The 25,977-nt window shown below is 45.6% G+C and overlaps 1 protein-coding gene across 1 annotated transcript in view; it reads left to right on the top strand.

Annotated features, from left to right (window-relative positions):
- hdc (histidine decarboxylase) overlaps window positions 1-25,977 on the top strand; it is a 144,213-nt gene that overhangs the window by 94,867 nt on the left and 23,369 nt on the right. Inside the window, 5 exon segments of the mRNA XM_043674586.2 lie at window positions 15,722-15,894; window positions 20,283-20,396; window positions 21,430-21,552; window positions 23,378-23,512; window positions 24,215-24,358. Of these exon segments, the coding sequence (XP_043530521.2) occupies window positions 15,722-15,894; window positions 20,283-20,396; window positions 21,430-21,552; window positions 23,378-23,512; window positions 24,215-24,358 (689 nt within the window).

A 25,977-nucleotide genomic window follows, 5' to 3' on the forward strand; every position in this document is an offset into this window, starting at 1 on the left:
TTACTCCCTCAGTACTGACCCTCCGATTCGAAGTTGTTACATGAAAGGCTAATTTTCGGATGGGTTTAGGGAAAACCTGGACTCCGGGCTGTTAGTTGCTGACGTTTATTGAGTCGAGCAGAGGCCAGTGGAGCTGAAGTGAAATGATGAGAGCAGCTGGAGTTATTGGGGTAGATTTAGGAAGGGGCTAACATGGGGATTCTCGAGTTGTTCAGTGCTGAGCTTCCAGCTCAGAGGTTAGGGTGAAGCATTGAGCCAAGGCTGCCAAAGCGAACATTAATGTGTCTGTGCTGGAATCACACAGCTGCCTGAACCAAGGACAGTGGGGAGCTGGTTCCTTTTTGCAGATTGTCCAGCTCTCAGTCTCACACTGTGCAAGTGGCAATAGAGGTCTTGCAGTGACCCTGGTAATACGGTTATTAGGTGAAATCGCGGCAGAAGTTTGAGTTTGATTTATTGTTGTCACGTACTGTGATAAGGTGCAAAGTGTTACTTTGCGTCCTCCACAGACAGACCATACCGTACAAAGTGCATTAGGACAGAACAATGTGCAGAATACAGTGTTACAGAGAAGCTGCAGATAAACTAACATTAATATTTGAGAGGTCTGTTCAAAAGTCTAATAAGAGTGGGGAAGAAGCTGTTCTTGAATCTGTTTGTCAGTGAATTCAAACTTGTATATCTTCTGCCTGATAAAAGAGGGTGGAAGAGAGTATAACCAGGGTGTAACCAGGGTTGATGAGGTCTTTGATGATGTTGGCTGCTTTCCTGAGGCAGTGGGAATTATAGATGGAGCCAATGGATTGGAGACTGGTTAGCGTGATGGACGGGGCTGTGTTCATGAATCTCTGTAATATCTTGCAGTCTTTGAAAGAGCAGTTGCTGTAGCACACTGTGATATATCCAGATAGGATGCTTTCTATGGTGCATCGATAGAAATCGGTAAGTCGTTGCGGGTATGCTGAATTTCCTTAGCTGCCTGAAGAAGTAGAGATGTTGTTGGGCTTTCTTGACTGTTGTGTTGACGTGGTGGACCAGGACAGATCATTGACGATCATCAGCCCCAGGAGTTTGATGGCCTCGACCATTTCCACCTCAACACCATTGATACAGACGGGGCGTGTCTTCACTCAACCCCGATGTCAATGACCAGCTCCTTCATTTTGCTGATGCTGATAGAGAGATTGTTGTCTTTACATCATGCTGCTAAGCACTCTATTTCTTTCCTGTGATCTGTCTCATCATTGTTTGATGTCCAGCTTCAATGATGGTATTGTCACTAAACTTATAAATAGAGTTGGGGCAGAACTTGGCCATCCAGTTGTGAGTATATAAGGAGTAGAGTAGGGACTGAGTACACAACCTTGCACTGCACTGATCTTAAGGATTATGGCACAGGAAATGTTGTCATCAATTCTCACATTGAAGTCAGGAAATCAAGGATCCAGTTACAGTGGAGAGAGCAGAGTTGTAGGATTTGGAGTTTGGAGCTGAGTTTGTTTAGGATGTTGATGTTAAAGATGGAGCTGCACAATTAGGAGCCTGACATGGGTATCCTTTTTATGTACCTGTTCCAGGGACAAGTATAGGGCCAGGAAGATGCCATTGCTGTGGAGGCAAATTGCAAGCGATTGCAGCAGGCTGGGAGGCTACTGTTGATATGAGCCATGAGTAACCTCTTGAAGCATTTCATAATATTGGCCATCTGAGCTACCAGGTGGTAGTCAGTGAGGCACGTGGCATGGTTTTTCTTTGGCAGTGCAATGAAAGTGGTCTTTTTGAAGCAGGTGGGAACATCGGATCATAGTAAGGAGAAGTTATAGATGTCAATGAATACTCCCGCCAGCTGGTCGATGCAGGATCTGAGTTTACAGCCAGGGACTCCATCCTTAAGCAGGTCAATCTGTCGTGGTGACCGTGGGTACAGGCTGTTGGGATAGGTGACATCGTTACACTGACCTTCTGTACAAAGTATTGAATCCATTGAGGTGGTTGGGTGGGATGTACTGTCACCCATGACTCTGTTGGATTTTGCTTTGTCACCTGTTCTGTTGTGTAAATCTTGCCATAAAGGACAGGTATCCATGTGGTTGGTCTGGGCTCAAGCTTAGTTTGGTATTGCCTCTTGGTCTCTGATAGCCTTATGAAGGTAGCACCTGGGTCTCCTGTTTAGGTCAGGTTTGCCCAACTTAGACTTGGGTTTCACATCCCAACGACAATCCTCTTGAACCCAATTCACGTGACCCAAGAGTCACCTCACTCCCTCCACCCCTTTACCCCCTTACCTCACCCCCTCCACCCGTTTACCCCCTTACCTCACTCCCTCCATCCCTTTATCCAATTACCTCACCCCCTCCACTCTTTTATCCAATTACCTCACCCCCTCCACCCTTTTATCCAAATACCTCACCCCCTCCACCCTTTTATCTAATTACCTCACCCCCTCCACCCTTTTATCCAATTACCTCAGCACCTCCTTACCTCACCCCCTCAACCCCTTTACCCCCTTACCTCACCACCTCAACCCCTTTACCCCCTTACCTCACTCTCTCCACCCCTTTACCCCCTTACCTCACCCCCTCAACCCCTTTACCCCCTTACCTCACTCTCTCCACCCCTTTACCACCTTACCTCACTCCCTCCACACCTTTATCCCCTTACCTCACTCCCTCCACCCCTTTATCCCCTTACCTCACTCTCTCCACCCCTTTATCTCCTTACCTCACTCCCTCCACCCCTTTACCACCTTACCTCACTCCCTCCACCCCTTTATCCCCTTACCTCACTCTCTCCACTCCTTTATCTCCTTACCTCACTCTCTCCACACCTTTATCCCCTTACCTCACTCCCTCCACACCTTTATCCCCTTACCTCACTCCCTCTACTCCTTTACCCCCTTACCTCACCCCCTCCACTCCTTTACCCCCTTAACTCACTCCCTCCATCCCTTTATCCCCTTACCTCACTCCCTCCACTCCTTTACCCCCGTACCTCACCTCCTTCACTCCTTTACCCCCTTATCTCACCCCCTCCACCCCTTTATCCCCTTACCTCACTCCCTCCACCCCTTTATCCCCTTACCTCACTCCCAACACTCCTTTACCCCCGTACCTCACCCCCTCCACTCCTTTATCCCCTTACCTCACTCCCTCCACTCCTTTACCCACTTACCTCACTCCCTCCACTCCTTTACCCCCTTACCTCACCCCCTTCACTCCTTTACCCCCTTATCTCACCCCCTTCACTCCTTTACCCCCTTACCTCACTCCTTCCATGCCTTTACCCCCTTACCTCACCCCCTCCACTCCTTTACCCCCTTACCTCACTCCCTCCACCCCTTTACCCCCTTACCTCACCCCCTTCCATGCCTTTACCCCCTTACCTCACCCCCTCCACTCCTTTATCCCCTTACCTCACTCCTTCCATGCCTTTACCCCCTTACCTCACTCCTTCCATGCCTTTACCCCCTTACCTCACCCCCTCCACTCCTTTACCCCCTTACCTCACTCCCTCCACCCCTTTACCCCCTTACCTCACCCCCTTCCATGCCTTTACCCCCTTACCTCACCCCCTCCACTCCTTTATCCCCTTACCTCACTCCTTCCATGCCTTTACCCCCTTACCTCACCCCCTCCACTCCTTTACCCCCTTACCTCACTCCCTCCACCCCTTTACCCCCTTACCTCACTCCCTCCACCCCTTTACCCCCTTACCTCACTCCCTCCACCCCTTTACCCAGTTACCTCACTCCTTCCACCCCTTTACCCAGTTACCTCACTCCCTCCACCCCTTTACCCAGTTACCTCACTCCTTCCACCCCTTTACCCAGTTACCTCACTCCCTCCACCCCTTTACCCAGTTACCTCACTCCCTCCACCCCTTTACCCCATTACCTCACTCCCTCCACCCCTTTACCCCATTACCTCACTTCCTCCACTCCTTTATCCCCTTACCTCACTCCCTCCACCCCTTTACCCCCGTACCTCACCCCCTCCACCCCTTTACCCCCTTACCTGACTCCCTCCACCCCTTTACCCCCTTACCTCACCCTCCCTACCCCTTTAGTAACTGACACATTCATTCATTCACCCATTAACACTGGGACATATCTAGGATTGTTGCACAATACAGCAGCTAGTTCCTTGAAGAGGCAGTGTGGTGAGTGTGCCTGCGTTGGCTGAGCTCTGCAAGGTCCTCCTCGGAGGACCTGAACAATCGTAGGAAGGGAAGTGAGTAGTGCTTTGCCCGACCAGGAAGTTTCCTGAAGAAGGACTCATGCCCGAAACGTCGATTCTCTTGCTCCTTGGATGCTCCCTGACCTGCTGCGCTTTTCCAGCAACACATTTTCAGCTCTGATCTCCGGCATCTGCAGTCCTCACTTTCTCCTATCCTATCTATACCTGACATATGCTTTCTTCTTTTTCTTAAGCAAATCCTCAATTTCTTTAGACATCCAGCATTCCCTATACCTACCAGCCTTCCCTTTCTCCCTGACAGGAATATAGTTTCTTTGGATTCTTGTTATCTCATTTCTGAAGGCTTCCCATTTTCCAGCCGTCCCTTTACCTGCGAACATCTGCCTCCAATCAGCTTTCAAAAGTTTTTGCCCAATACCGTCATAATTGGCCTTTCTCCAATTTAGAACTTCAACTTTTAGATCTGGTCTATCCTTTTCCATCACTATTTTAAAACGAATAGAATTATGGTCGCTGGCCCCAAAGTGCTCCCCCATTGACCCCTCAGTCACCTGCCCTGCCTTATTTCCCAAGAGTTGGTCAAGTTTTGCACCTTCTCTAGTAGGTACATCCACATACTGAATCAGAAAATTGTCTTGCACACACTTACAAAATTCCTCTCCATCTAAATCTTTAACACTATGGCAGTCCCAGTCGATGTTTGGAAAGTTAAAATCCCCTACCATAACCACCCTATAATTCTTACAGAAAGCTGAGATCTCCTTACAAGTTTGTTTCTCAATTTCCCTCTGACTATTGGGGGGGTCTATAATACAATCCCAATAAGGTGATCATCCCTTTCTTATTTCTCAGTTCCCCACAAATAACTTCCCTGGATGTATTTCCGGGAATATCCTCCCTCAGCACAGCTGTAATGCTATCCCTTATCAAAAATGCCACTCCCCCTCCTCTCTTGCCTCCCTTTCTATCCTTCCTGTAGCATTTGTATCCTGGAACATTAAGCTGTCAATCCTGCCCATCCCTGAGCCCTGTTTCTGTGATTGCTATGATATCCCAGTCCCATGTTCCTAACCATGCCCTGAGTTCATCTGCCTTCCCTGTTAGGCCCCTTGCATTGAAATAAATGCAGTTTAATTTATTAGTCCTACCTTGTCCCTCCCTGCCCTGATTGTTTGACTCGCTTCTGTTCTCAGCTGTACCAGTCTCAGATTGATCTCTTTCCTCACTATCTCCCTGGGTCCCACACCCCTCCCCTTACTAGTTTAAATCCTCCCGAGCAGTTCTAGCAAATTTCCCTGCCAATATATTAGTCCCCTTCCAATTTAGGTGCAATCCGTCCTTCTTGTACAGGTCACTTCTACCCCAAAAGAGATTCCAATGATCCAAAAACATGAATCTTTCTCCCATACACCAGCTCCTCAGCCATGCATTCATCTGCTCTATCCTCCTATTCCTGCCCTCACTAGCTCGTAGCACTGGGAGTAATCCAGATATTACTACCCTTGAGGGCGTCCTTTTTAAATTTCTGCCTAACTCTCTGTAATCTCCCTTCAGAATCTCAAAGAAACCTATACAGCTGTCTGACACAGCAGTGAATCTGCACAGTTACTGCTTGTGCTGTTTAAGTTCAAATATCTCTGGACATCGGAGTGCGTCTGGGAAAATGAACAAACAGCGAAATTCAGAGGAGAAACCTGTGTAGGAGAGCTCACTGCACAGGAACAGATAAGTGCATAGTTTTTCAGTGTAGCCTTACTGTAAATCTACAATAGTGAGTAGAGTGGGTTCTTTCTTGATTAAATGTTTTATTGAAATCTGTCTCTTGATTAAATTTTAAGTTAGCCTGGAGCAGAGTTTTTTTTACAGCAATAAGATGGTGTTATTTTCTGGGTTGTAGATTGTGAATAAACAAAGATGGCCCTCAATAGAATAATGCGCTCTTCCAGTAGGATGTGGGAATTTCAAGAGAATTTACGTGTTACTGATGATTATGTCTGCAGGAAGTGTCTTTGGTTGTGAATCCTATCAGATCGAATGGATCGGTTGGAGCAGCAGTTAGAGGCAATAAGGAATTTACAAGAGCTAGGGGGTGTGATGGATGCAATTATAAGAAGGGGAAAAGTCGCAGATACTGTCATATAGTTGGTTAACTCCAGGAAAGGTAAGAGAGATAGGCAAATAGTGGCTAGCGCCATCTCAAACAAGTATGCTATTTTAGAAAATGTAGAGTGTGATAGACACTTGGGGGAATGTAGCACAAACAGCCATGTTTCTGGTACCACAAATGGCTCTAATGTACTGAGGGGTAGGTCAGATTGTGATAGGGGATACTCCAGTCAGAGACAGAGATAGGCGTTTCTGTGGCCAGCAGTGAAAAATCAGAATAGTATGTTGCCTTCCGGTGCCAGGATCAAGGATGTCTCAGAGAGGGTGCAGAATGTTCTCAAAGGGGAGAAGACCAGCAGGCGGTCATTGTACACATTGGAACCAACAATATAGGAAGGGAAAAGGATGAGATTCTGAAGGAGAACATAGAACCTAGAACATTACAGCGCAGTACAGGCCCTTCGGCCCTCGATGTTGTGCCGACCTGTCATACCAATCTGAAGCCCATCTAACCTACACTATTCCATGTACGTCCATATGCTTGTCTAATGACGACTTAAATGTACTTAAAGTTGGTGAATCTACTACGGATGCAGGCAAAGCATTCCATACCCTTACTACTCTCTGAATAAAGAAACTACATCTGACATCTGTCCTACATCTATCACCGCTCAATTTAAAGCTATGCCTCCTTGTGCTCACCGTTACCATACTTGGAAAAAGGCTCTCCCTGTCCACCCGATGTAACCATTTGATCATCTTGTATGTCTCTATTAAGTCTCTCTCTCAACCTTCTTCTCTCTATTGCAAATAACCTCAAGTCCCTCAGCCTTTCCTCGTAAGACCTTCCCTCCATACCAGGCAACATCCTAGTAAATCTCCTCTGTACCCTTTCCAAAGCTTTCACATCCTTCTTATAATGCGGTGACCAGAACTGTACACAATACTCCAAGTGCGGCCGCACCAGAGTTTTGTACAGCTGCAGCATAACCTCATGGTTCCGGAACTCGATCCCTCTATTAATAAAAGCTAAAACACCGTATGCCTTCTTAACAACCCTGTCAACCTGGGTGGCAACTTTCAAGGATCTGTGTACCTGGACAACGAGATCTCGCTGCTCATCTACACTACCAAGAATCTTACCATTAGCCCAGTACTTTGCATTCCGGTTACTCTGATCAAAGTGAATCACCTCACACTTGTCCACATTAAACTCCATTTGCCACCTCTCAGCCCAGCTCTGCAGCTTATCTATGTCTCTCTGTAACCTACAACTTCCTTCGTCACTACCCACAACTCCACCAACCTTAGTGTCATCTGCAAATTTACTAACCCGCCCTTCTACGCACTCATCCAGGTCATTTATAAAAATGACGAACAGCAGTGGACCCAACACCGACCCTTGCGGTACACCACTGGTAACTGGACTCCAGGATGAATATTTCCCATCAACCACCACCCTCTGTCTTCTTTCAGCAAGCCAATTACTGATCCAAACTGCTATATCTCCCACAATCCCATTCCATTTTGTATAATAGCCTACTGTGGGGAACCTTAGCGAACGCCTTGCTGAAATCCATATACACCACATCAACCGGTTTACTCTCATCTATCTGTTTGGTCACCTTCTCAAAGAACTTAATAAGGTTTGTGAGGCACGACCTACCCTTCACAAATCCGTGTTGACTGTCCCTAATCAAATTATTCTTTTCTAGATGATTATAAATCCTATCTCTTATAACCTTTTCCAACACTTTACCAACAATCGAAGTAAGGCTCACTGGTCTATGATTACCAGGGTTGTCTCTACTCCCCTTCTGGAACAGGGGAACCACATTTGCTATCCTCCAGCCTTCTGGCACTATTCTTGTAGACAATGACGATTTAAAGATCAATGCCAAAGGCTCAGCAATCTCCTCCCCGGCTTCCCAGAGGATCCTAGGATAAATCCCATCCGGCCCAGGGGACTTATCTATTTTCACGCTCTGCAGGATTTCTAATACCTCTTCCTTGTGAACCTCAATCCCACCCCCAGTCTAGTAGCCTGTACCTCAGTATTCTCCTTGACAACATTGTCGTTTTCTAGAGTGAATACTGTTGAAAAATATTCATTTAGTGCTTCCCCTACCTCCTCTGACACCACACACAACTTCCCACTACTATCCTTGATTGGTCCTAATCTTACTCTCGTCATTCTTTTATTCCTTAAATACCTATAGAAAGCCTGAGGGTTAACCCTGATCCTATCCACCAACAACTTCTCATGTCTCCTCCTGGCTCTTCTGAGCTCTCTCTTTAGGCCTTTCCTGGCTACCTTGTAACCCTCAAGCGCCCTAACTGAGCCTTCACATCTCATCCTAACATAAGCCTTCTTCTTCCTCTTGACCAGAGATTCCACCTCCTTCATAAACCACGGCTCCCGCGCTCTACAGCTTCCTCCCTGCCTGACAGGTACATACTTATCTAGGACACTCAGGAGCTTTTCCCTGAATAAGCTCCACATTTCTAATGTGCCCATCCCCTGCAGTTTCCTTCCCCATCCTATGCTTCCTAAATCTTGCCTAATCGCATCCTAATTGCCTTTCCCCAGCTGTAACTCTTGCCCAGTGGTATACACCTATCTCTTTCTATCACTAAAGTAAACATAACAGAATTGTGATCGCTATCACCAAAGTGCTCACCTACTTCCAAGTCTAACACCTGGCCGGGCTCATTACCCAGTACCAAATCTAATGTGGTTTCGCCCCTTGTTGGCCTATCTACATACTGTGTCAGGAAGCCCTCCTGCACACACTGGACAAAAACTGACTCATCTATAGTACTCGTACTATAGTGTTCCCAATCAATATTTGGAAAGTTGAAGTCCCCCATAACAATTACCCTCTCTCTCACTCCTATCCAGAATCATCTTTGCTATCCTTTCCTCTACATCTCTGGAACTATTCGGAGGCCTATAGAAAACTCCCAACAGCGTGACCTCTCCTTTCCTGTTTCTAACCTCAGCCCATACTACCTCAGTTGACGAGTCCCCTAACATACTTTCTGCAACTGTAATACTGTCCTTGACCAACAATGCCACAATGCCAGTCCCGCCTCAGGCGACTGACTGTGGGCGGCACGGTGGCACAGTGGTTAGCACTGCTGCCTCACAGCGCCAGAGACCCGGGTTCAATTCCCGCCTCAGGCGACTGACTGTGTGGAGTTTGCACGTTCTCCCCGTGTCTGCGTGGGTTTCCTCCGGGTGCTCCGGTTTCCTCCCACAGTCCAAAGATGTGCAGGGTCAGGTGAATTGGCCATACTAAATTGCCCGTAGTGTTAGATAAGGAGTAAATGTAGGGGTATGGGTGGGTTTCGCTTCGGCGGGTCGGTGTGGACTTGTTGGGTCGAAGGGCCTGTTTCCACACTGTAATCTAATCTAAAAAAAAACCTCCCCCTCTTTTACCATCTTCTCCATTCTTACTGAAACATCTAAATCCTGGAACTTGCAACAACCATTCCTGTCCCTGCTCTATCCATGTCTCCGAAATGGCCACAACATCGAAGCCCAGGTACCAACCCATGCTGCAAGTTTACCCACCTTATTCTGGATGCTCCCGGCATTGAACTTCTTGCTTGCCGGTGCCATCTTGCGTCCCTGAAACTTGATTTTGGACCTCCCTCCTCTCATCCTTTTCTATACTCGAACTACAATTTTGGTTCCCATCCCCCTTCTGGATTAGTTTAAACCCACCCCAATAGCCTTAGCGAATTTCCCCCCGAAGATATTGGTACCCCTCCGGTTCAGATGAAGACCATCTGCTTGTAGAGGTCCCACCTACCCCAGAAAGAGCCCCAATTATCCAAGAATCCAAAACCCTCCCTTCTGCACCATCCCTATAGCCACGTGTTCAACTCCTCTCTCCCCCTGTTCCTTGCCTCACTAGCACTTGGCAAGGGTAACAAACCAGAGACAACAACTCTGTTGGTCCTAGCTCTAAGCTTCCATCTTAGCTCCCTGAATTTCTGCCTTAAACCCCCATCTCTCTTCCTACCTATGTCGTTGGTGCCTATGTGGACCACGACTTGGGGCTGCTTCCCCTCCCCCTTAAGGATCCCAAAAACACGATCAGAGACATCACGAACCCTGGCACCTGGGAGGCAACACACCAACTGTGAGTCTCTCTCACCCCCACAGAACCTCCTATCTGTCCCCCTAACTATGGAGTCCCCAATGACTACAGCTCTGCTCCTCTTCCCCCTTCCCTTCTGAGCAGCAGGGACAGACTCTGTGCCTGAGCCCTGTACCCCACTGCTTTCTCCTGGTAAGTTATCTCCCCCCTAACAGTATCCAAAACGGTATACTTATTGTTGAGAGGAATGGCCAGAAGAGGAAGTGCTGGCTGTCTTGAAATACATAAAAGTGGATAAATCCCCAGGACCTGATCAAGTGTATCCCTGAACTCTATGGGAAGCTAGGGAAGTGATTGCTGGTCCCCTTACTGAGATATTTGTATCATCGATAGTCACAGGTGAGGTGCCAGAAGACTAGAGGCTGGCTAATGTGGCGCCACTGTTTAAGGAAGGTGTAAGGACAAGCAGGGAACTATAGACCAGTGAGCCTGATATCGGTGGTGGGCAAGTTGTTGGAGGGAATCCTGAGGAACAGGATTTACACATATTTGAAGGGGCAAGGACTGATTAGGGATAGTCAACATGACTTTGAAAATGCCTCACAAACTTGATTGAATTTTTTTGAAGAAATAATAAAGAGGATTGATGAGGGCAGAACAGTGGACGTGATCTATATGAACTTCAGTAAGGCATTCAACAAGGTTCCCCATGGGAGACTGGTTAGCAAGGTTAGATCTCATGGAATACAGGTAGAACTAGCCATTTGGATACAGAACTGGCTCAAAGATGGAAGACAGAGGGTGGTGGTGGAGGGTTGTTTTTCAGACTGGAGGCCTATGACCAGTAGAGTGCCACAAGGATCGGTGCTGGGTGCACTGCTTTTCGTCGTTTATGTAAATGATTTGGATGTGAACATAGAGGTTATAGTTAGTGAGTTTGCAGATGGCACCAAAATTGGAGGTGTAGTGGACAGCGAAGAAGGTTACCTCAGATTACAACAGGATCTTGATCAGATGGGCCAATGGACTGAGAAGTGGCAGATGGAGGTTAATTTAGATAAATGCAAGGTACTGTATTTTGGAAGGGCAAATCTTAGCAGGACTTATACATTTAATGGCAAGGTCCTAGGGAGTGTTGCTGAACAAAGAGAGTGCAGGTTCATAGCTCCTTGAAAGTGGAGGCGCAAGTAGATAGGATAGTGAAGAAGGCGTTTGGTATGCTTTCCTTTATTGGTCAGAGTATTGAGTACAGGAGTTGGGAGGTCATGTTGCGGCTGTACAGGACATTGGTTAGGCCACTGTTAGAATATTGCGTGCAAATCTGGTCTCTTTCCTATCGGAAAGATGTTGTGAAACTTGAAAGGGTTCAGAAAAGATTTACAAGGATGTTGCCAGGGTTGGAGGATCTGAGCTACAGGGAGAGGCTGAATAGGCTGGGGCTGTTTTCCCTGGAGCGTCGGAGGCTGAGAGGTGACCTTATAGAGGTTTACAAAATTATGAGGGGCATGGATAGGGTAAATAGACAAGGTCTTTTCCCTGGGGTCGGGGAGTCCAGAACTGGAGGGCTTAGGATTAGGGTGAGAGGGGAAAGATATAAAAGAGACCTAAGGGGCAACTTTTTCACACAGAGGGTGGTACGTGTGTGGAATGAGCTGCCAGAGGATGTGGTGGAGGCTGGTACAATTACAACATTTAAAAGGCATCTGGATAGGTACGTGAATAGAAAGGATTTAGAGGGATATGGGCCAAGTGCGGGCAAATGGGGGCAGATTAGGTTAGGATATCTGATTGGTGTGGATGAGTTGGACCAATGTTTCTGTGCTGTACACATCTATGATTCCATGACCGTAGTTCAAATAGTTTGGATGGAGTGATTTTTGTCAGGTGTGTCCAGCAAGGCTTCCAGACGTGATTTGTTCATTGGCTTACTGGAGGCGAGGCCATATTGGATTTGTGCTTGGCAATGAACAATGCCAAATGTCAGGTCCCTCGGTGGGAGAGCATTTCGGGGATAGTGATCACAACTCCCTGACCCTGACTATACTCATGGAGTGGAATAGGAGCAGACGGTGTGGGAAAGTATTTAATTGAGGGAGAGCAAATTTCAATGCTATTTGGCATGAATTGGGAGACCTAAATAGGGAACAGATGTTCTGAGGGAAATGAGAGTGTGGTGCTGGAAAAGCACAGCAGGTCAGGCAGCATCTGAGGAGCAGGAGAATCAATGTTTCAGGCAAAAGCCCTTCATCAGGAATTCCTCAGATGCTGCCTGACCTGCTGTGCTTTTCCAGCAACACACTCTTGACTCTGATCTCCAGCATCTGCGGTCCTCATTTTTGCCTAGTTCTCAGGGAAATGCACAACAGAAATTTGGAGGTTGTTTAGGAAGCTCCTGTTGATAGTGTTGGACAGGTTTGTCTCACTGAGGTAAGGAAAGGATGGTAGATTGAAAGTACCTTGGGTAACAAGGGGTATGGAATATCCAGTTAAGAGGAAAAAGGAAGAAGGTTGAGGGCTCTAGAGGGTTGCAAGGTAGCCAGGAAGGAACTGAAGAATGGACTTAGGAGAGCTAGAAGGAGGCAGGAAAAATCTTTAATGGGTAGGATAAAGGAAAACCCCAAGGCATTCTACACTCATGTGAGGAACGAGAGGGTGGCCAGAGTGAGTGTAGGGTCAGTCAGGGATAGTGGAGGGAACTTGTGCCTGGATTCGGAGGAGGTAGAGGAGGTCCTTAATGAATACTTGGCTTCAGTTTTCACAACCGAGAGGCACCTTGATGCGTCTGAGGACAGTGTGAAATTCTAAAACAGGTTGATGTTAAGAAGGAGGATGTGCTGAAAATTTTGTAAAACATGGGGACAGCTAAGTCTGTTGGGCTAGACAGGATATACCCTAGGTAACACCAGGAAGTAAGGGAAGAGATTGCTGCACTTTTGGCGATGATCTTTGCATGCTCACTGTCCACTGGAGTAGTGCCAGATGACTGGAGGGTGGCAAATGTTATTCCCTTGTTCAAGAAAGGGAATAGGGACAATCCTGGGAATAACAGACTAGTCAGTCTTACGTCAGTGGTGGGTGAAGTATTGGAGTGGACTCTGAGAGACAGGATTTGTGATTACTTGGAAAACCATAATTTGATTAGAGATAGTCAGCATGGCTTTGTGAGGGGCAGGTTGTGCCTCACAAACCTTATTGAATTCTTTGAGGATGTGACAAAACAGATTGATGAAGGTAGAGCAGTGGATCTGGTGTACATGGATGTTAGCAAGGCGTTTGATAAGGTTCCCCGTGGTAGGCTCATTCAGAAAGTAGGGAGGCATGGGACACAGGGAAACCTGTCTGTCTGGATAAAGAATTGGCTGTCCCACAGAAGACAGAGAGTGGTGGTAGATGGAACACATTCAGCCGAGAGCTTGGTGACCAGTGGTGTTCCACAAGGATCAGTTCTGGGACCACTGCTGTTTGTGATTTTGATAAATGACTTGGATGAGGAAGTGGAAGGGCGGGTTAGTATGTTTTGCTGATGACACGATGGTTGGTGGAGTTGTGGATAGTGTGGAGGGCTGATTAAGTTGCAATAGGACATTGACAGGATGCAGAGCTGGGCCCATAAGTGGCATATAGAGTTCCATCTGGAAAAGTGTGAAGTGATTGAATTTGGAAGTTCTAATTTGAATGCAGAATAGAGGATTAAAGGTTCTTGGCAGTGTGGAGGAACAGAGGGATCTTGGGGTCCATTCCACAGATCCCTCAAATTTGCCACCCAAGTTGATCAGGTTGTTAAGAAGGCGTAAGGTGTGTTGCCTTTCATTAACAGGGGGATTGAGTTTAAGAGCTGTGAGGCTATGCTGCAGCTCTATAGGTTAGACCACGTTTGGAGCATTGTGTTCAGTTCTTGTTGCCTCATTATAGAAAAGATGTGGCAAATTTAGAGAGAGTGCAGAGGAGATTTACCAGGATGCTGCCTGGACTGGAGGGCATGTCTTATGAAGAAAGATTGAGGAACATAAGCTTTTCTCATTGGAGGGAAGAAGGATGAGAGGTGACTTGATAGAGGTGTACAAGATAGAGTAGATAGCCAGAAACTTTTTTTCCCAGGGCAGAAATAGCTGTCAGGAGGTGGCATAATTTTAAGGTGATGGAGAAAGGTGTAGGGGAGATGTCAGAGGTAGGTTCTTTACAGAGAGTGGTGGATGTGTGGAATGCACTGCCAGTGGTGGGAGTAGAGTCAGAGACATTAGGGACATTTAAGTGACTCTTGGTTAGGCCCATAGATGATAGTACAATGAAGGGTATGTAGGTTAATCTGATCTTAGAGTCAGATAAGATGCGGCACAACATTGAGGATGCTCCCGAAGGGTCTGTATTGTGCTGTACTAGTCTATTGTCTATATTCTAACATTTGATAACAATCTCTTGAGGAATGTAGCCGCCTGTAGCACTAAGCTCCCGAACTGAAGTCACTGTTGTCCAACCTGACATTGCTGCTGTCACGTTTCTAGATTCATAGGGTCATTGAACGGAGAAGGAAATCACTCATTCTGTCATATCCTCACCACTCTCACGAATAGTAACCCTCCCAGATACACTCTCACACCTTTTGCTTGTAATCCTGCAGTGTCTCTTTTCTCTTCAGGTGATAGGTTGTTCAATTCCTCTAGAAAGTTTTGATTGAATCTGCCTCCATTACAACCTCTGACACAGCCATACAGATCCTTCCAGGTTTTGCTTGTATCCTCACTGTTTCTTTTCCCAAGTGTCCTAAATCTGTGCCTCTGGTTCTCTGATCTATCCAACAATGGGGACAGCTTCTGTCGATCCACTCTGCTCAGAACCCTCATAAATTTGAAAATCTTGATTAAATCTGCTGCACCTTCTCAAAACAGAGCAGGCCAAGCATCTCCAATCTACCTCTGGAACCATTCTTGGAAATCCTTTCTAAAGCTGCCACACCCTGAAAACAGAGTGTGCAGAATTGGGTACGATACCCCAACTGAGGCTGAACGTACCTGGAGTTTGTGCCCAGACACACTCGGTGTTTCATCGAGGAGGTTGGTATCTGTACTGCTGTCTTAAAGACAACACTCGATGGAGTTGGAGGGAAAGTTCACAGCATCTACTTCCTGGTTAGTTCAGCTCAGTGAGCTCAGTAACCCTGCTGCTTTCCTAAAGGTCCATCTGCTTTCAAAAGAGTCTGATTGCCACTAGATTTCTCCTTTGTAGCTGTTCATTGTTCTTGAGCTGTTTTCTCTGTCTCTTGCTCTCAAGTGTCTGATATATTTTAATATAAGCTGTTGTGTCTACCCCCAGGGAAGGAGCTGGTGGATTATATTGCGAAATATCTCAGCACTGTCAGGGAACGCCATGTTTCCCCTGATGTTAAACCTGGCTACATGAGAGATCTTCTCCCAGACAGAGCCCCACAGGAGGGCGAGAGTTGGAGCAGCATCTTTGAGGACATTGAAAGGGTCATCATGCCTGGGGTAGGGCATATCTCTCCACACACCCGTAACGCTGCTCCTCTCTACCCCCACTCATCCCCATCCTCACTCCCCCTCACTTCCCACTCCTCCCTCACCACCTGCATCCCCACTTTCCCCACAGCCTCACCCTCCACCCACCCCCATCATCCCACCTCACCTCCACTCCCCCCTCGCCCTCCATTACCCCCTCACCCCCCCATACCCCAGCCCACCCTCACCCCTAACCTCACTACCCTGATCCCCATTTCCCTCATAGTCTCACCTTCCACCCCACCCCATCACCTCTTCCTCACCCCCAATACCCCCTCAACCACACTACCCCCTCACCTCCACCATCCTCCTTCATCTTTGCCCCCCACCCTCCCTCTTCACTCCCCCCTCACCCCCATGATCACAGTCTGACAGTGAGGCACATGTTGCTATTTGCTCTATAATATTAGAAAGAACAAACAAATTCCCAATGAATGGTACAATTATTCATGTTTAACATGTCACCATTTTTAGTCACAGTTTTCCTTCTTCAACCTACGTTTCCCCGGTTCATTGTATTTGGAGAAATCTTGTGCTCTTGTGTTCAGACAATCAAACCCATAAGAATAAATATTTTTAATTACTTTTTGTTAAGAGCATGGGAAGGTGGTGCAGAAACACAGATTATTGTTAACATGCTGGAAGTTGCTTCACTGCCCGGCTGTGTCGTCAGTCTCTTCTTTCTCAGTGCCAGGTGGACCAGACATCAGTGTGTGATTTGCTCAACTGTGCAAATTGTCACATCAAATACAATTACTAATTCCTCTCATTTCAGTACTTTCTTACACATCCTCATCTCATGTAAGGTTGTATTTTACAAGGACATTTATTTCAATGCAAATGGCCTAATAGGGAAGGCAGATGAACTCAGGGCATGGTTAGGAACATGGGACTAGGATATCACAGCAATTACAGAAACATGGCTCAGGGATGGGCAGGACTGGCAGCTTAATGTTCCAGGATACAAATGCTACAGGAAGGATAGAAAGGGAGGCAAGAGAGGAGGGGGAGTGGTGTTTTTGATAAGGGATAGCATTACAGCTGTGCTGAGGGAGGATATTCCCAGAAATACATCCAGGGAAGTTATTTGGGTGGAACTGAGAAATAAGAAAGGGATGATCACCTTATTGGGATTGCATTATAGACTCCCTAATAGTCAGAGGGAAATTGAGAAACAAACTTGTAAGGAGATCTCAGCTTTCTGTAAGAATTATAGGATGGTTATGGTAGGGGATTTTAACTTTCCAAACATCGACTGGGACTGCCATAGTGTTAAGGGTTTAGATGGAGAGGAATTTCTTAAGTGTGTGCAAGACAATTTTCTGATTCAGTATGTGGATGTACCTACTAGAGAAGGTGCAAAACCTGACCTACTCTTGGGAAATAAGGCAGGGCAGGTGACTGAGGGGTCAGTGGGTGAGCACTTTGGGGCCAGCGACCATAATTCTATTAGATTTAAAATAGTGATGGAAAAGGATAGACCGGATCTAAAAGTTGAAGTTCTAAATTAGAGGAAGGATAATTTTGACCATATTAGGCAAGAACTTTCAAAAGCTGACTGGGGGCAGATATTCGCAGGTAAAGGGACGGCTGGAAAATGGGAAGCCTTCAAAAATGAAATAATGAGAGCCCAGAGACAGTATATTCTTGTCAGGGTGAAAGGGAAGGCTGGTAGGTGTAGGCAATGCTGGATGACTAAAGAAATTGAGGTGGAAATGTGTTGCTGGAGAAGCGCAGCAGGTCAGGCAGCATCTAGGGAACAGGAGAATCGACGTTTCGGGCATTAGCCCTTCTTCAGGAAATTGAGGGCTTGGTTAAGAAAAAGAAGGAAGCATATGTCAGGTATAGACAGGATAGATCGAGTGAATCCTTAGAAGAGTATAAAGGAAGTAGGAGTATACTGAAGGGGGAAATCAGAAGGGCAAAAAGAGGACATGAGATAGTTTTGGCAAATAGAATTAAAGAGAATCAAAGGGTTTATACAAATATATTAACGACAAATAGGTAACTAGGGAGCAAATAGGGCCCATTAAAGATCAGCAAGGCGGCCTTTGTGTGGAGCCGCAGGAGATGAGGGAGATACTAAAAAGTATTTTGCATCAATGTTTGCTGTGGAGAAGGACATGGAAGATATAGAATGTAAGGAAATAGATGGTTAAAAGTTGAAAAATGTCCATAAATACAGAGGAGTACGTGCTGGATGTCTTGAAATGCATAAAGGTGGATAAATCCCCAGGACCTGATCAGGTGTACCCTAGAACTCAGTGGGAAGCAAGAGAAGTGATTGCTGGGCCTCTTGCTGAGATATTTGTATCATCGATAGTCACAGGTGAGGTGCCAGAAGACTTGAGGTTGGCTAACGTGATGGCACTATTTAAGAAGGGTGGTAAGGACAAGCCAGGGAACTATAGACTTCTGATCCTGATGTCAGTGGTGGTCAGGGTGTTGGAGGGAATCCTGAGGGAAGGATTTACGTGTATTTGGAAAGGCAAGGACTGATTAGGGATAGTCAGCACGGCTTTGTACATGGGAAATCATGTCTCACAAACTTGATTGAGTTTTTTGAAGAAGTAACAAAGAGGATTGATGAGGGCAGATTGGTGGATGTGATCTATATGGACTTCAGTAAGGTGTTTGACGAGATTCCCCATGGGAAACTGATTAGCAAGATTAGATCTCATGGAATACAGGGAGAACTAGCCATTTGGATACAGAACTGGCTCAAAGGTAGAAGACAGAGGGTGGTGGTGGAGGGTTGTTTTTCAGACTGGAGGCCTGTGACCAGTGGAGTGCCACAAGGATTGGTGCTGGGACCTCTACTTTTCATCATTTATATAAATGATTTGAATATGAACATTGGAGGTACAGTTAGTAAGTTTGCAGATGTCACCAAAATTGGAGGTGTAGTGGACAGCGAAGAGGGTTACCTCAGATTACAATGGAATCTTGATCAGATGGGCCAATGTGCTGAGAAGTGGCAGATAAATTGCAAGGTGCTGTATTTTGGGAAAGTCAATTTTAGCAGGACCTATACACTTAATGATAAGGTTCGAGAGACTTTTGCTGAACCAAGAGACCTTGGAGTGCAGGTTCATAGCTCCTTGAAAGTGGAGTCGCAGGTAGATAGGATAGTGAAGAAGGCATTTGCTATGCTTTCCTTTATTGGTCAGAGTATTGAGTACTGGAGTTGGGAGGTCATGTTGCGGCTGTACAGGACATTGGTTAGGCCACTGTTGGAATATTGAGTGCAATTCTGGTCTCCTTCCTATCAGAAAGATGTTGTGAAACTTGAAAGGGTTCAGAAAAGACTTACGAAGATGTTGCCAGGGTTGGAGGATCTGAGCTACAGGGAGAGGCTGAGCAGGCTGGGGCTGTTTTCCGTGGAGTGTGGGAGGCTGAGGGGTGACCTTATAGAGGTTTATAAAATCATGAGGGGCATGGATAGGATAAATAGGCAAAGTCTTTTCCATGGGGTCGGGGAGACCAGAACTGGAGGGCATAGGTTCATGGTGGGAGGGCAAAGATATAAAAGGGATGTAGGCTGGTATAATTGCAATATTTAAAAGGTATCTGGATGGGTATATGAATAGGAAGGTTTAGAGGGTTATGGGTCAATAGTGGGAAATGGGATTAGATTAGGTTGGGACATCTGGTTGGCATGGACGGGTTGGACCAAAGGGTCTGTTTCCGCGGTGACTCTATGATATTTATAATTATTGTTTATGCAAACAGATATTAAAGGAACTGATATTTTAATAATGTAGATTATATATAACATTAAAACAAACTTTCATAGTAGGCAATACCTCATTCACCCACAATATCCCTTGAAAGTTCTGACAATTACACTCCAAAGACTTCCTCAATGATCCCCTGGAAAACAGGGCATTGAATATATAATCAATATGTAAACATCTATTAAATCCTCCAGCTACACATCAGTTTCATTTGTTCCACCTACTGTATGCATCAGAAATTACAACAAATTAAATAAACAATATTTCAGAGATTGTTGTAAAGAAAGGAGATACAGTCACTCCTGAAAATGCTCTGAATGAATATGTTTGCTTAAAATAACCTTGCATTAAAATTCAAATCCCTAATGTGAAAACTCCTCTCTTTCTTTAAAGTATGTTCTACCCATGTCTGTCTCTCTTTTATATGTTTTGTATATCCAGGGTATAACTAAGCTTTCAACTTCTCCCCAGAAGTGACTGTCTTGACTATACTGGTTCCCCTTTAGTCTGGGTCACCCACACGCCATGTGAGATTCAGATTCAGTTTGGATGCTACGGCATGGAGTTCTGTACAATCAAGATCAACTTTAACCTTTTGTGTGTGTTTTTGTGTTCCTGTAGGTAGTTCACTGGCAGAGCCCCCACATGCATGCCTACTTTCCTGCTCTAACATCATGGCCATCTTTACTTGGGGACATGTTGGCAGATGCTATTAACTGTTTAGGATTCACTTGGGTAAGAACTGTCAAAAAATATAATGAAGCTTTTAGTAATACTGTTCAGTAATAAAGTACAGTCAAGATTGTGAGAACATCATTGAATCTGTAGATATTCGTTGAGTTTTATAACCATTGCGTTTGTCTGGTTCTGATTAAAAGGTCAGAATGGTCACAGCCAGTAAATCTGACTCTTGTCGCCTGTATCATGATTATTGTTGGTTTCTTTATGAATTGGTTGAAAGTCTCCCAAGTTCAGCTCTTCCCAACGATCTGGACAATTAACAGCATTGGTTTATAAACTTTTCAGAACAAAACCTTTTTCACTAAAATTGGTTTCAATCTCCCAGTGACAAAGCTGAAGAACATTCCTGTCAGGAATTGTGACCTACCTGATCTGTAGAAATGGCCGGTCGTTAACAGCGTCACTATGATGGGACAATCACAGGTTCATTATCATGATAAAGGAATCAGAGAGTTTGATATGATGGAGAGTGACACATTGTACTTGTGCTACCTTTCTGAAAGAGCTATCCAACTTACTCCTGATCCCCCCTTCTCTGTAGAGTGTACACTGCAGGTAACAAAACCTCTGAATGGAATAGTCCGCACTTGCCCAGATGAGTGCAGCTCCAATAACACTCAAGCTTGACACCATTCAGAATGAAACTTGATTGGTAGCACATCACAAACATCCACTCCCTCCACCACTGACAGCAGCAACAGTCTGTGCAGGACACAGAACATTAACTCAGTATTTTGATCCATTTGCCAGAAGAGATTGGTCTTTCTATTTCTCGATCAAATTCTCTCACAGTTTGAAACAACTTTTAACCTTTATTGCTTCATGGAAAACATTTGTGGCTTCCGCTATCTGTCAGTCTCTCTCTCTCTTTCTGTCTCTCTCTTTGGAATCCTGTTAAACTCTTCCCCATTCTTTTCAAAACCACTTTGGTATGACATGCATAACCTGATTATTTTTGGGCTTTCAGAATGAATGTCAGACTCAGATTATATTTGTGTGAAAATGAATTTGATGTTTTCAATTCCAGGCTTCGAGCCCGGCCTGCACCGAACTGGAGATGAACGTGCTGGATTGGTTGGCTGCAATGCTGGGTCTTCCTGATCATTTCTTGCACCATCACCCAGAGAGTCAGGGAGGAGGCGTTCTCCAGGTACCCACAACTTTCACTGACAACCTATTCTCTTTAACACATCCTTCCTAATGATTCAGTGGATTATGCAGAAAATATCTGTTTTAATTATCATGTATCAATACATTACAATGTTTCTGTTCCTGGTGCATCATTCATTGCATCGATAGATCAGAGTCAATGTTACTGAAGGTACAGCATTGGTCGTGTTGAGATGCTATCAGGATTTAGAGTATCCTCTTTCTGATAATTATCAAGTTTGAGCTTTTGAATTGCTCACAACTTTACAACAGCGAAGTATTTCCAAGCCCAAATCCTTGTTCTTAGATATTTGCTGCCATTTTGATGGTGATGGATCTAATGTAGGTTCTGCTTTAATAGCAATCAGCCTGAACTCTGCACACCTGGGCTGTAGCCCCAGTCAGAGAATTCACCTGCTGAGCCCTTGGGTAACCCAAGGAAACCCAAACCTATAAATAGGAAACAGGAAACATCAGCAGTGCTTTGTCCAGAGGCTCACTGAGGATGTTCCCTAGTATGGTGATGAAACGTCTGAAAATGAACCTTCCAGCTCAGTGAGCAAACCTGCATCCATTATATTAAATTACCCGTAGTGTCCAGGGATGTGCAGGCTAGATGGGTTTGCCAAAGGAAATGTGGAGTTAGTGTTGGGGGTGGGGCTGAAGGGTCAGTGCTCTTCAGAGGGTCAGTGTGAACTTGATGGACCAAATGGCCTGCTTCCATGCATAACCATACATGGGATTCTATGACAGGCTGGGAGAGTGGGCAAAGAACCGACAGATGGAATACAACGTGGGAAAGGGTAGGGTTATGTACTTTGGTAGGAAGAATTGCAGCATAGGATTTTTCGAAACAGGGAAAGACTTCGAAAATCTGAAGCACAAAGAGTGTTAGGTGCCCTGGTTTCAGATTCCCTTAAAGTTAACACGAAGGTCCAGTTAACGGTCAGGAAGGCAAATGCAATGTCTGAATTTAGTTCAAGAGGGTTAGAAGACAAGGGTGGAGATGTACTGCTGAGGCTGTATAAGGCTCTGGTCAGATCACAATGTGAAAATTGTGATCAGTTCTGGGCTCTGTATCGAAGGAAGGATGTGTTGGCTTTGGAGAGGGTCCAGAAGAGGTTTACAAGAATGATCCTGGGGATGAGGGGCTTGTCGTATGAGGGACACTGGGCTGTACTTGCTGGGGTTTAGTAGGATGAGAGGAAATCTCATTTAAACTTACAGAATATTGAGAGGCCTTGATAAAGTAGACATGGAGAAGATGTTTCCAATAGTAGAAGAGATTAGAATCCAAGGACACAGCCTCAGAGTGAAGGGATGATCCTTTAGAACTGAGATAAGGAAGCATTTCTTCAGCCAGAGGGGGGGGTGACTTTGTGAAACGCCTTGTCGCAGAAGGCTACAGAGGCTGAATCATTGAGAGTGTCTATAAGGTGCAGATAGATAGGTTTCTGATTAGTAAGGGGATCAAGGGGACCATGATTGAATGGTGGACTAGACTTGATTAGCTGGATGACCGAATTCTGTTCCTGTATCCTTATGATCTTACGTGTAAAATGCAAACTGGAGCATCCATGACCATGCTGTGGGGCTCCCCGGACAGATTCCGATTAAAATTAAGTCGATTTGAGAACAACCCAGAGTATTCCAGGATCAGTGAGAGTCTCGAATCACCAACAATTCGATATTATTGAAGATGGGAGAACACAAATTGACTTCCTCAGTGTCATGTCCACCTGACCTTTCATTTCATGGAATCCAGTGGTTAATAGAAATGAGATAAGAGACTGTGTGTTTCTGACCAAGTTGTTGGAATGTTGCAGAGTACAACCAGTGAGGCCACATTAGTCGCCCTATTAGCTGCAAGGAAAGCCAAGATCATGGAGCTAACATCGACCGTTCCCAAACTTGATCACTGTGTCCTCAACGCCCGCCTGATTGCATATGCCTCTGACCAGGTGAACAGGGAGGACAGGATATGGGCTATTGAGGGGGGGGGGGATGCGGTTGTTTTTGTGGGGTGGGGGTGGTGATTTTGTTGGGGGTGGGTGGTGTTTTTGTGGGGTGGGGGTGGTGATTTTGTTAGGGGTGGGTGGTGTTTTTGTGGGGTGGGGGTGGTGATTTTGTTGGGGGTGGGTGGTGCTTTTGTGGGGTGAGGTGGGGTTTTTTGGGGTGTTGTTTTTGGGGGTGGCGGTGGTGTTTTTCTGGGGATGGAGGTGTTATTTTTGTGGGGTGGGGCTGTTGTTTTAGTTGGGGGTGGTGTTTTTGAGGGGGGTGTTTTGGGGTTTGTTTTGTTGGGGGTGGTGTTATTGAGGTGGGTTATTTTTTGTGGGGGGTGTTTTTGAGGGGGGGAGGTGGTGTGGGTGTTTTCCCAGTGCACTGCCAGCAACCTGCCCTCAGCAGAAAGGCAGGGGTGGGGCTCCCCTCTTGCTGTAAACCTCAGCCCAGGGGAGGGTCTTGCTTTCCCCCATCTCCATGGAAATTGGTGAAATTTTGCACTCGCCATTCTCCAGGGGATTATTTCTTTGGGAATTAGTGTTCAGATCTGGGATTGATCCTGAATTAATTCTCAAGGATTTTGTCCTTCTTCCTAAACTGATCAAACAAGTTCCCAGACACTTGTCTCTAAAATGATCTTTCAATCCAATATGGTTTCTCAGGCTCATTCCTCTGTGGAGAAAGCTGGACTGATCACTTTTGTTAAAATTCGGTTCCTTGAAACTGATGAAGATTGGTCCCTTCGAGGTGAGACTCTGAAGCAAGCATTGGAAGAAGATAGAAGATTAGGACTTGTTCCATTCTTTGTAAGTCTCAGTAAGAACAACTTTCTTCTGAATGGAACGGGTTTTCATTCTGTCTCCTAGTATGGCTTTAATCAGCAGATTCTCCAGATTCTAATCTCTATCTTTCCCTGAAGCTGCCCCTGTCCAGTCTTCAGTGGAAAGAGGAGGAGCTGAGCTACTGCTGTGCACTTCCTTCAGTGAAACATCTGAGAAATCTTGTTAAGAAAACCAGCTCAGTCTTTGCTGAGCTTGGAACATGATTCTTACTCAGATTTAAGCGCACACTCGCTACATACTTTTTAGAATGAAAAGTCTCAGACCTGTAACATTTACTCGGTTTCTCTCTTCACAGATACTGCCTGGCCTGCTGAGCATTTCCATCAATTTCTGATTTTAATTTTGATTACGAGCATTCACAATATTAAAGTATTTTAATTGTAAATTTTCATTTTTTAAAAAAGAACAAAAGTCGAATTGTAATAAATACTGAGGAAAATTGAAGTTTGAATTCTATATATTTTGAAATAAATTTGAAATTGTCTTCAAGATATTGTTGAAATCTAGTGTGAAGGGCAATATTGGTTCACTGTGGCATCACTGAGTCTGAAGTCAACAGTTTATTGTCTGAACCAGATTCTGTGGTGCAGATGTATCTACATAAAAACATAAAAAATAGCCACAGAAACAGGGCGATCAGGCCTTGAGACTGCACCACCATTCAACATGTTCAAAGCTGATCATACAATTTCTGTATCCCACTCCCACTTGCTCTCCATAGCTCTTGATCCCTTTAGCCCCAAGGGCCATGTCCAGCTCCCTCCTGAATATATCTAATGAACTGGCCCCATGGCTTCCTGTGCGAGAGAGTTGTACAGGTTCACAGCTCTCTGAGTGAAGACATTCTTCCTCATAGCAGTCCTTAATGGCTTACCCGTTATTCTCAGACTGTGACCCCTAGTTCTGAACTTCCCCCAACATCGGGAACGCTCTTCCAATATCTAGTCTGTCCAGTCATAGAGTCATAGAGGCTTAGAGCTGTCCAGCACAGAAACAAACCCGTCGGTCCAACTCCTCCATGCCAAGCAGATATCCTAACCTAATCCAGTCACACTTGCCAGCATTTGGCCCATATCCCTCTGAACCCTTCCTATTCATATACCCACCCAGATGCCTTTTAAATGCCGTAATTGTACCAGCTTCCACTACTTCCTCTGGCAGCTCATTCCATACACGTACCACCCTCTGTTGACCCTTAGGTCTCTTTTATATCTTTCCCCTCTCACCTTAAACGTATGTCCTCTAGTTTTGGACTCACCTCCCCCAGGGAAAAGATTTTGTCTATTCACCCTATCCATGCCCCTCATGATTTTATAAACCTCTATAAGGTCACCCCTCAACCTCCGACGCTCCAGGGAAAACAACCCTAGCCTATTCACCCTCTCCAATTAGCACAAACCCTCCAACCCTGGCAACATTTTTGTAAATCTTTTTCTGAACTCTTTCAAGTCTCATAACATCCTTCCTACAGCAGGTAGATCAGAATTACACACAACATTCCAATAATGATCCAACCGATGTTCTGTACAGCCACAAATGACCTGACAACTCCTACACACCTACCAATAAAGGAAAGCATACCA

Source organism: Chiloscyllium plagiosum, unplaced genomic scaffold (assembly GCF_037043375.1).
Source record: "Chiloscyllium plagiosum isolate Xiang-an unplaced genomic scaffold, Cpla_swu_hap1 HiC_scaffold_39, whole genome shotgun sequence".
Classification (NCBI taxonomy): domain Eukaryota; kingdom Metazoa; phylum Chordata; class Chondrichthyes; order Orectolobiformes; family Hemiscylliidae; genus Chiloscyllium; species Chiloscyllium plagiosum.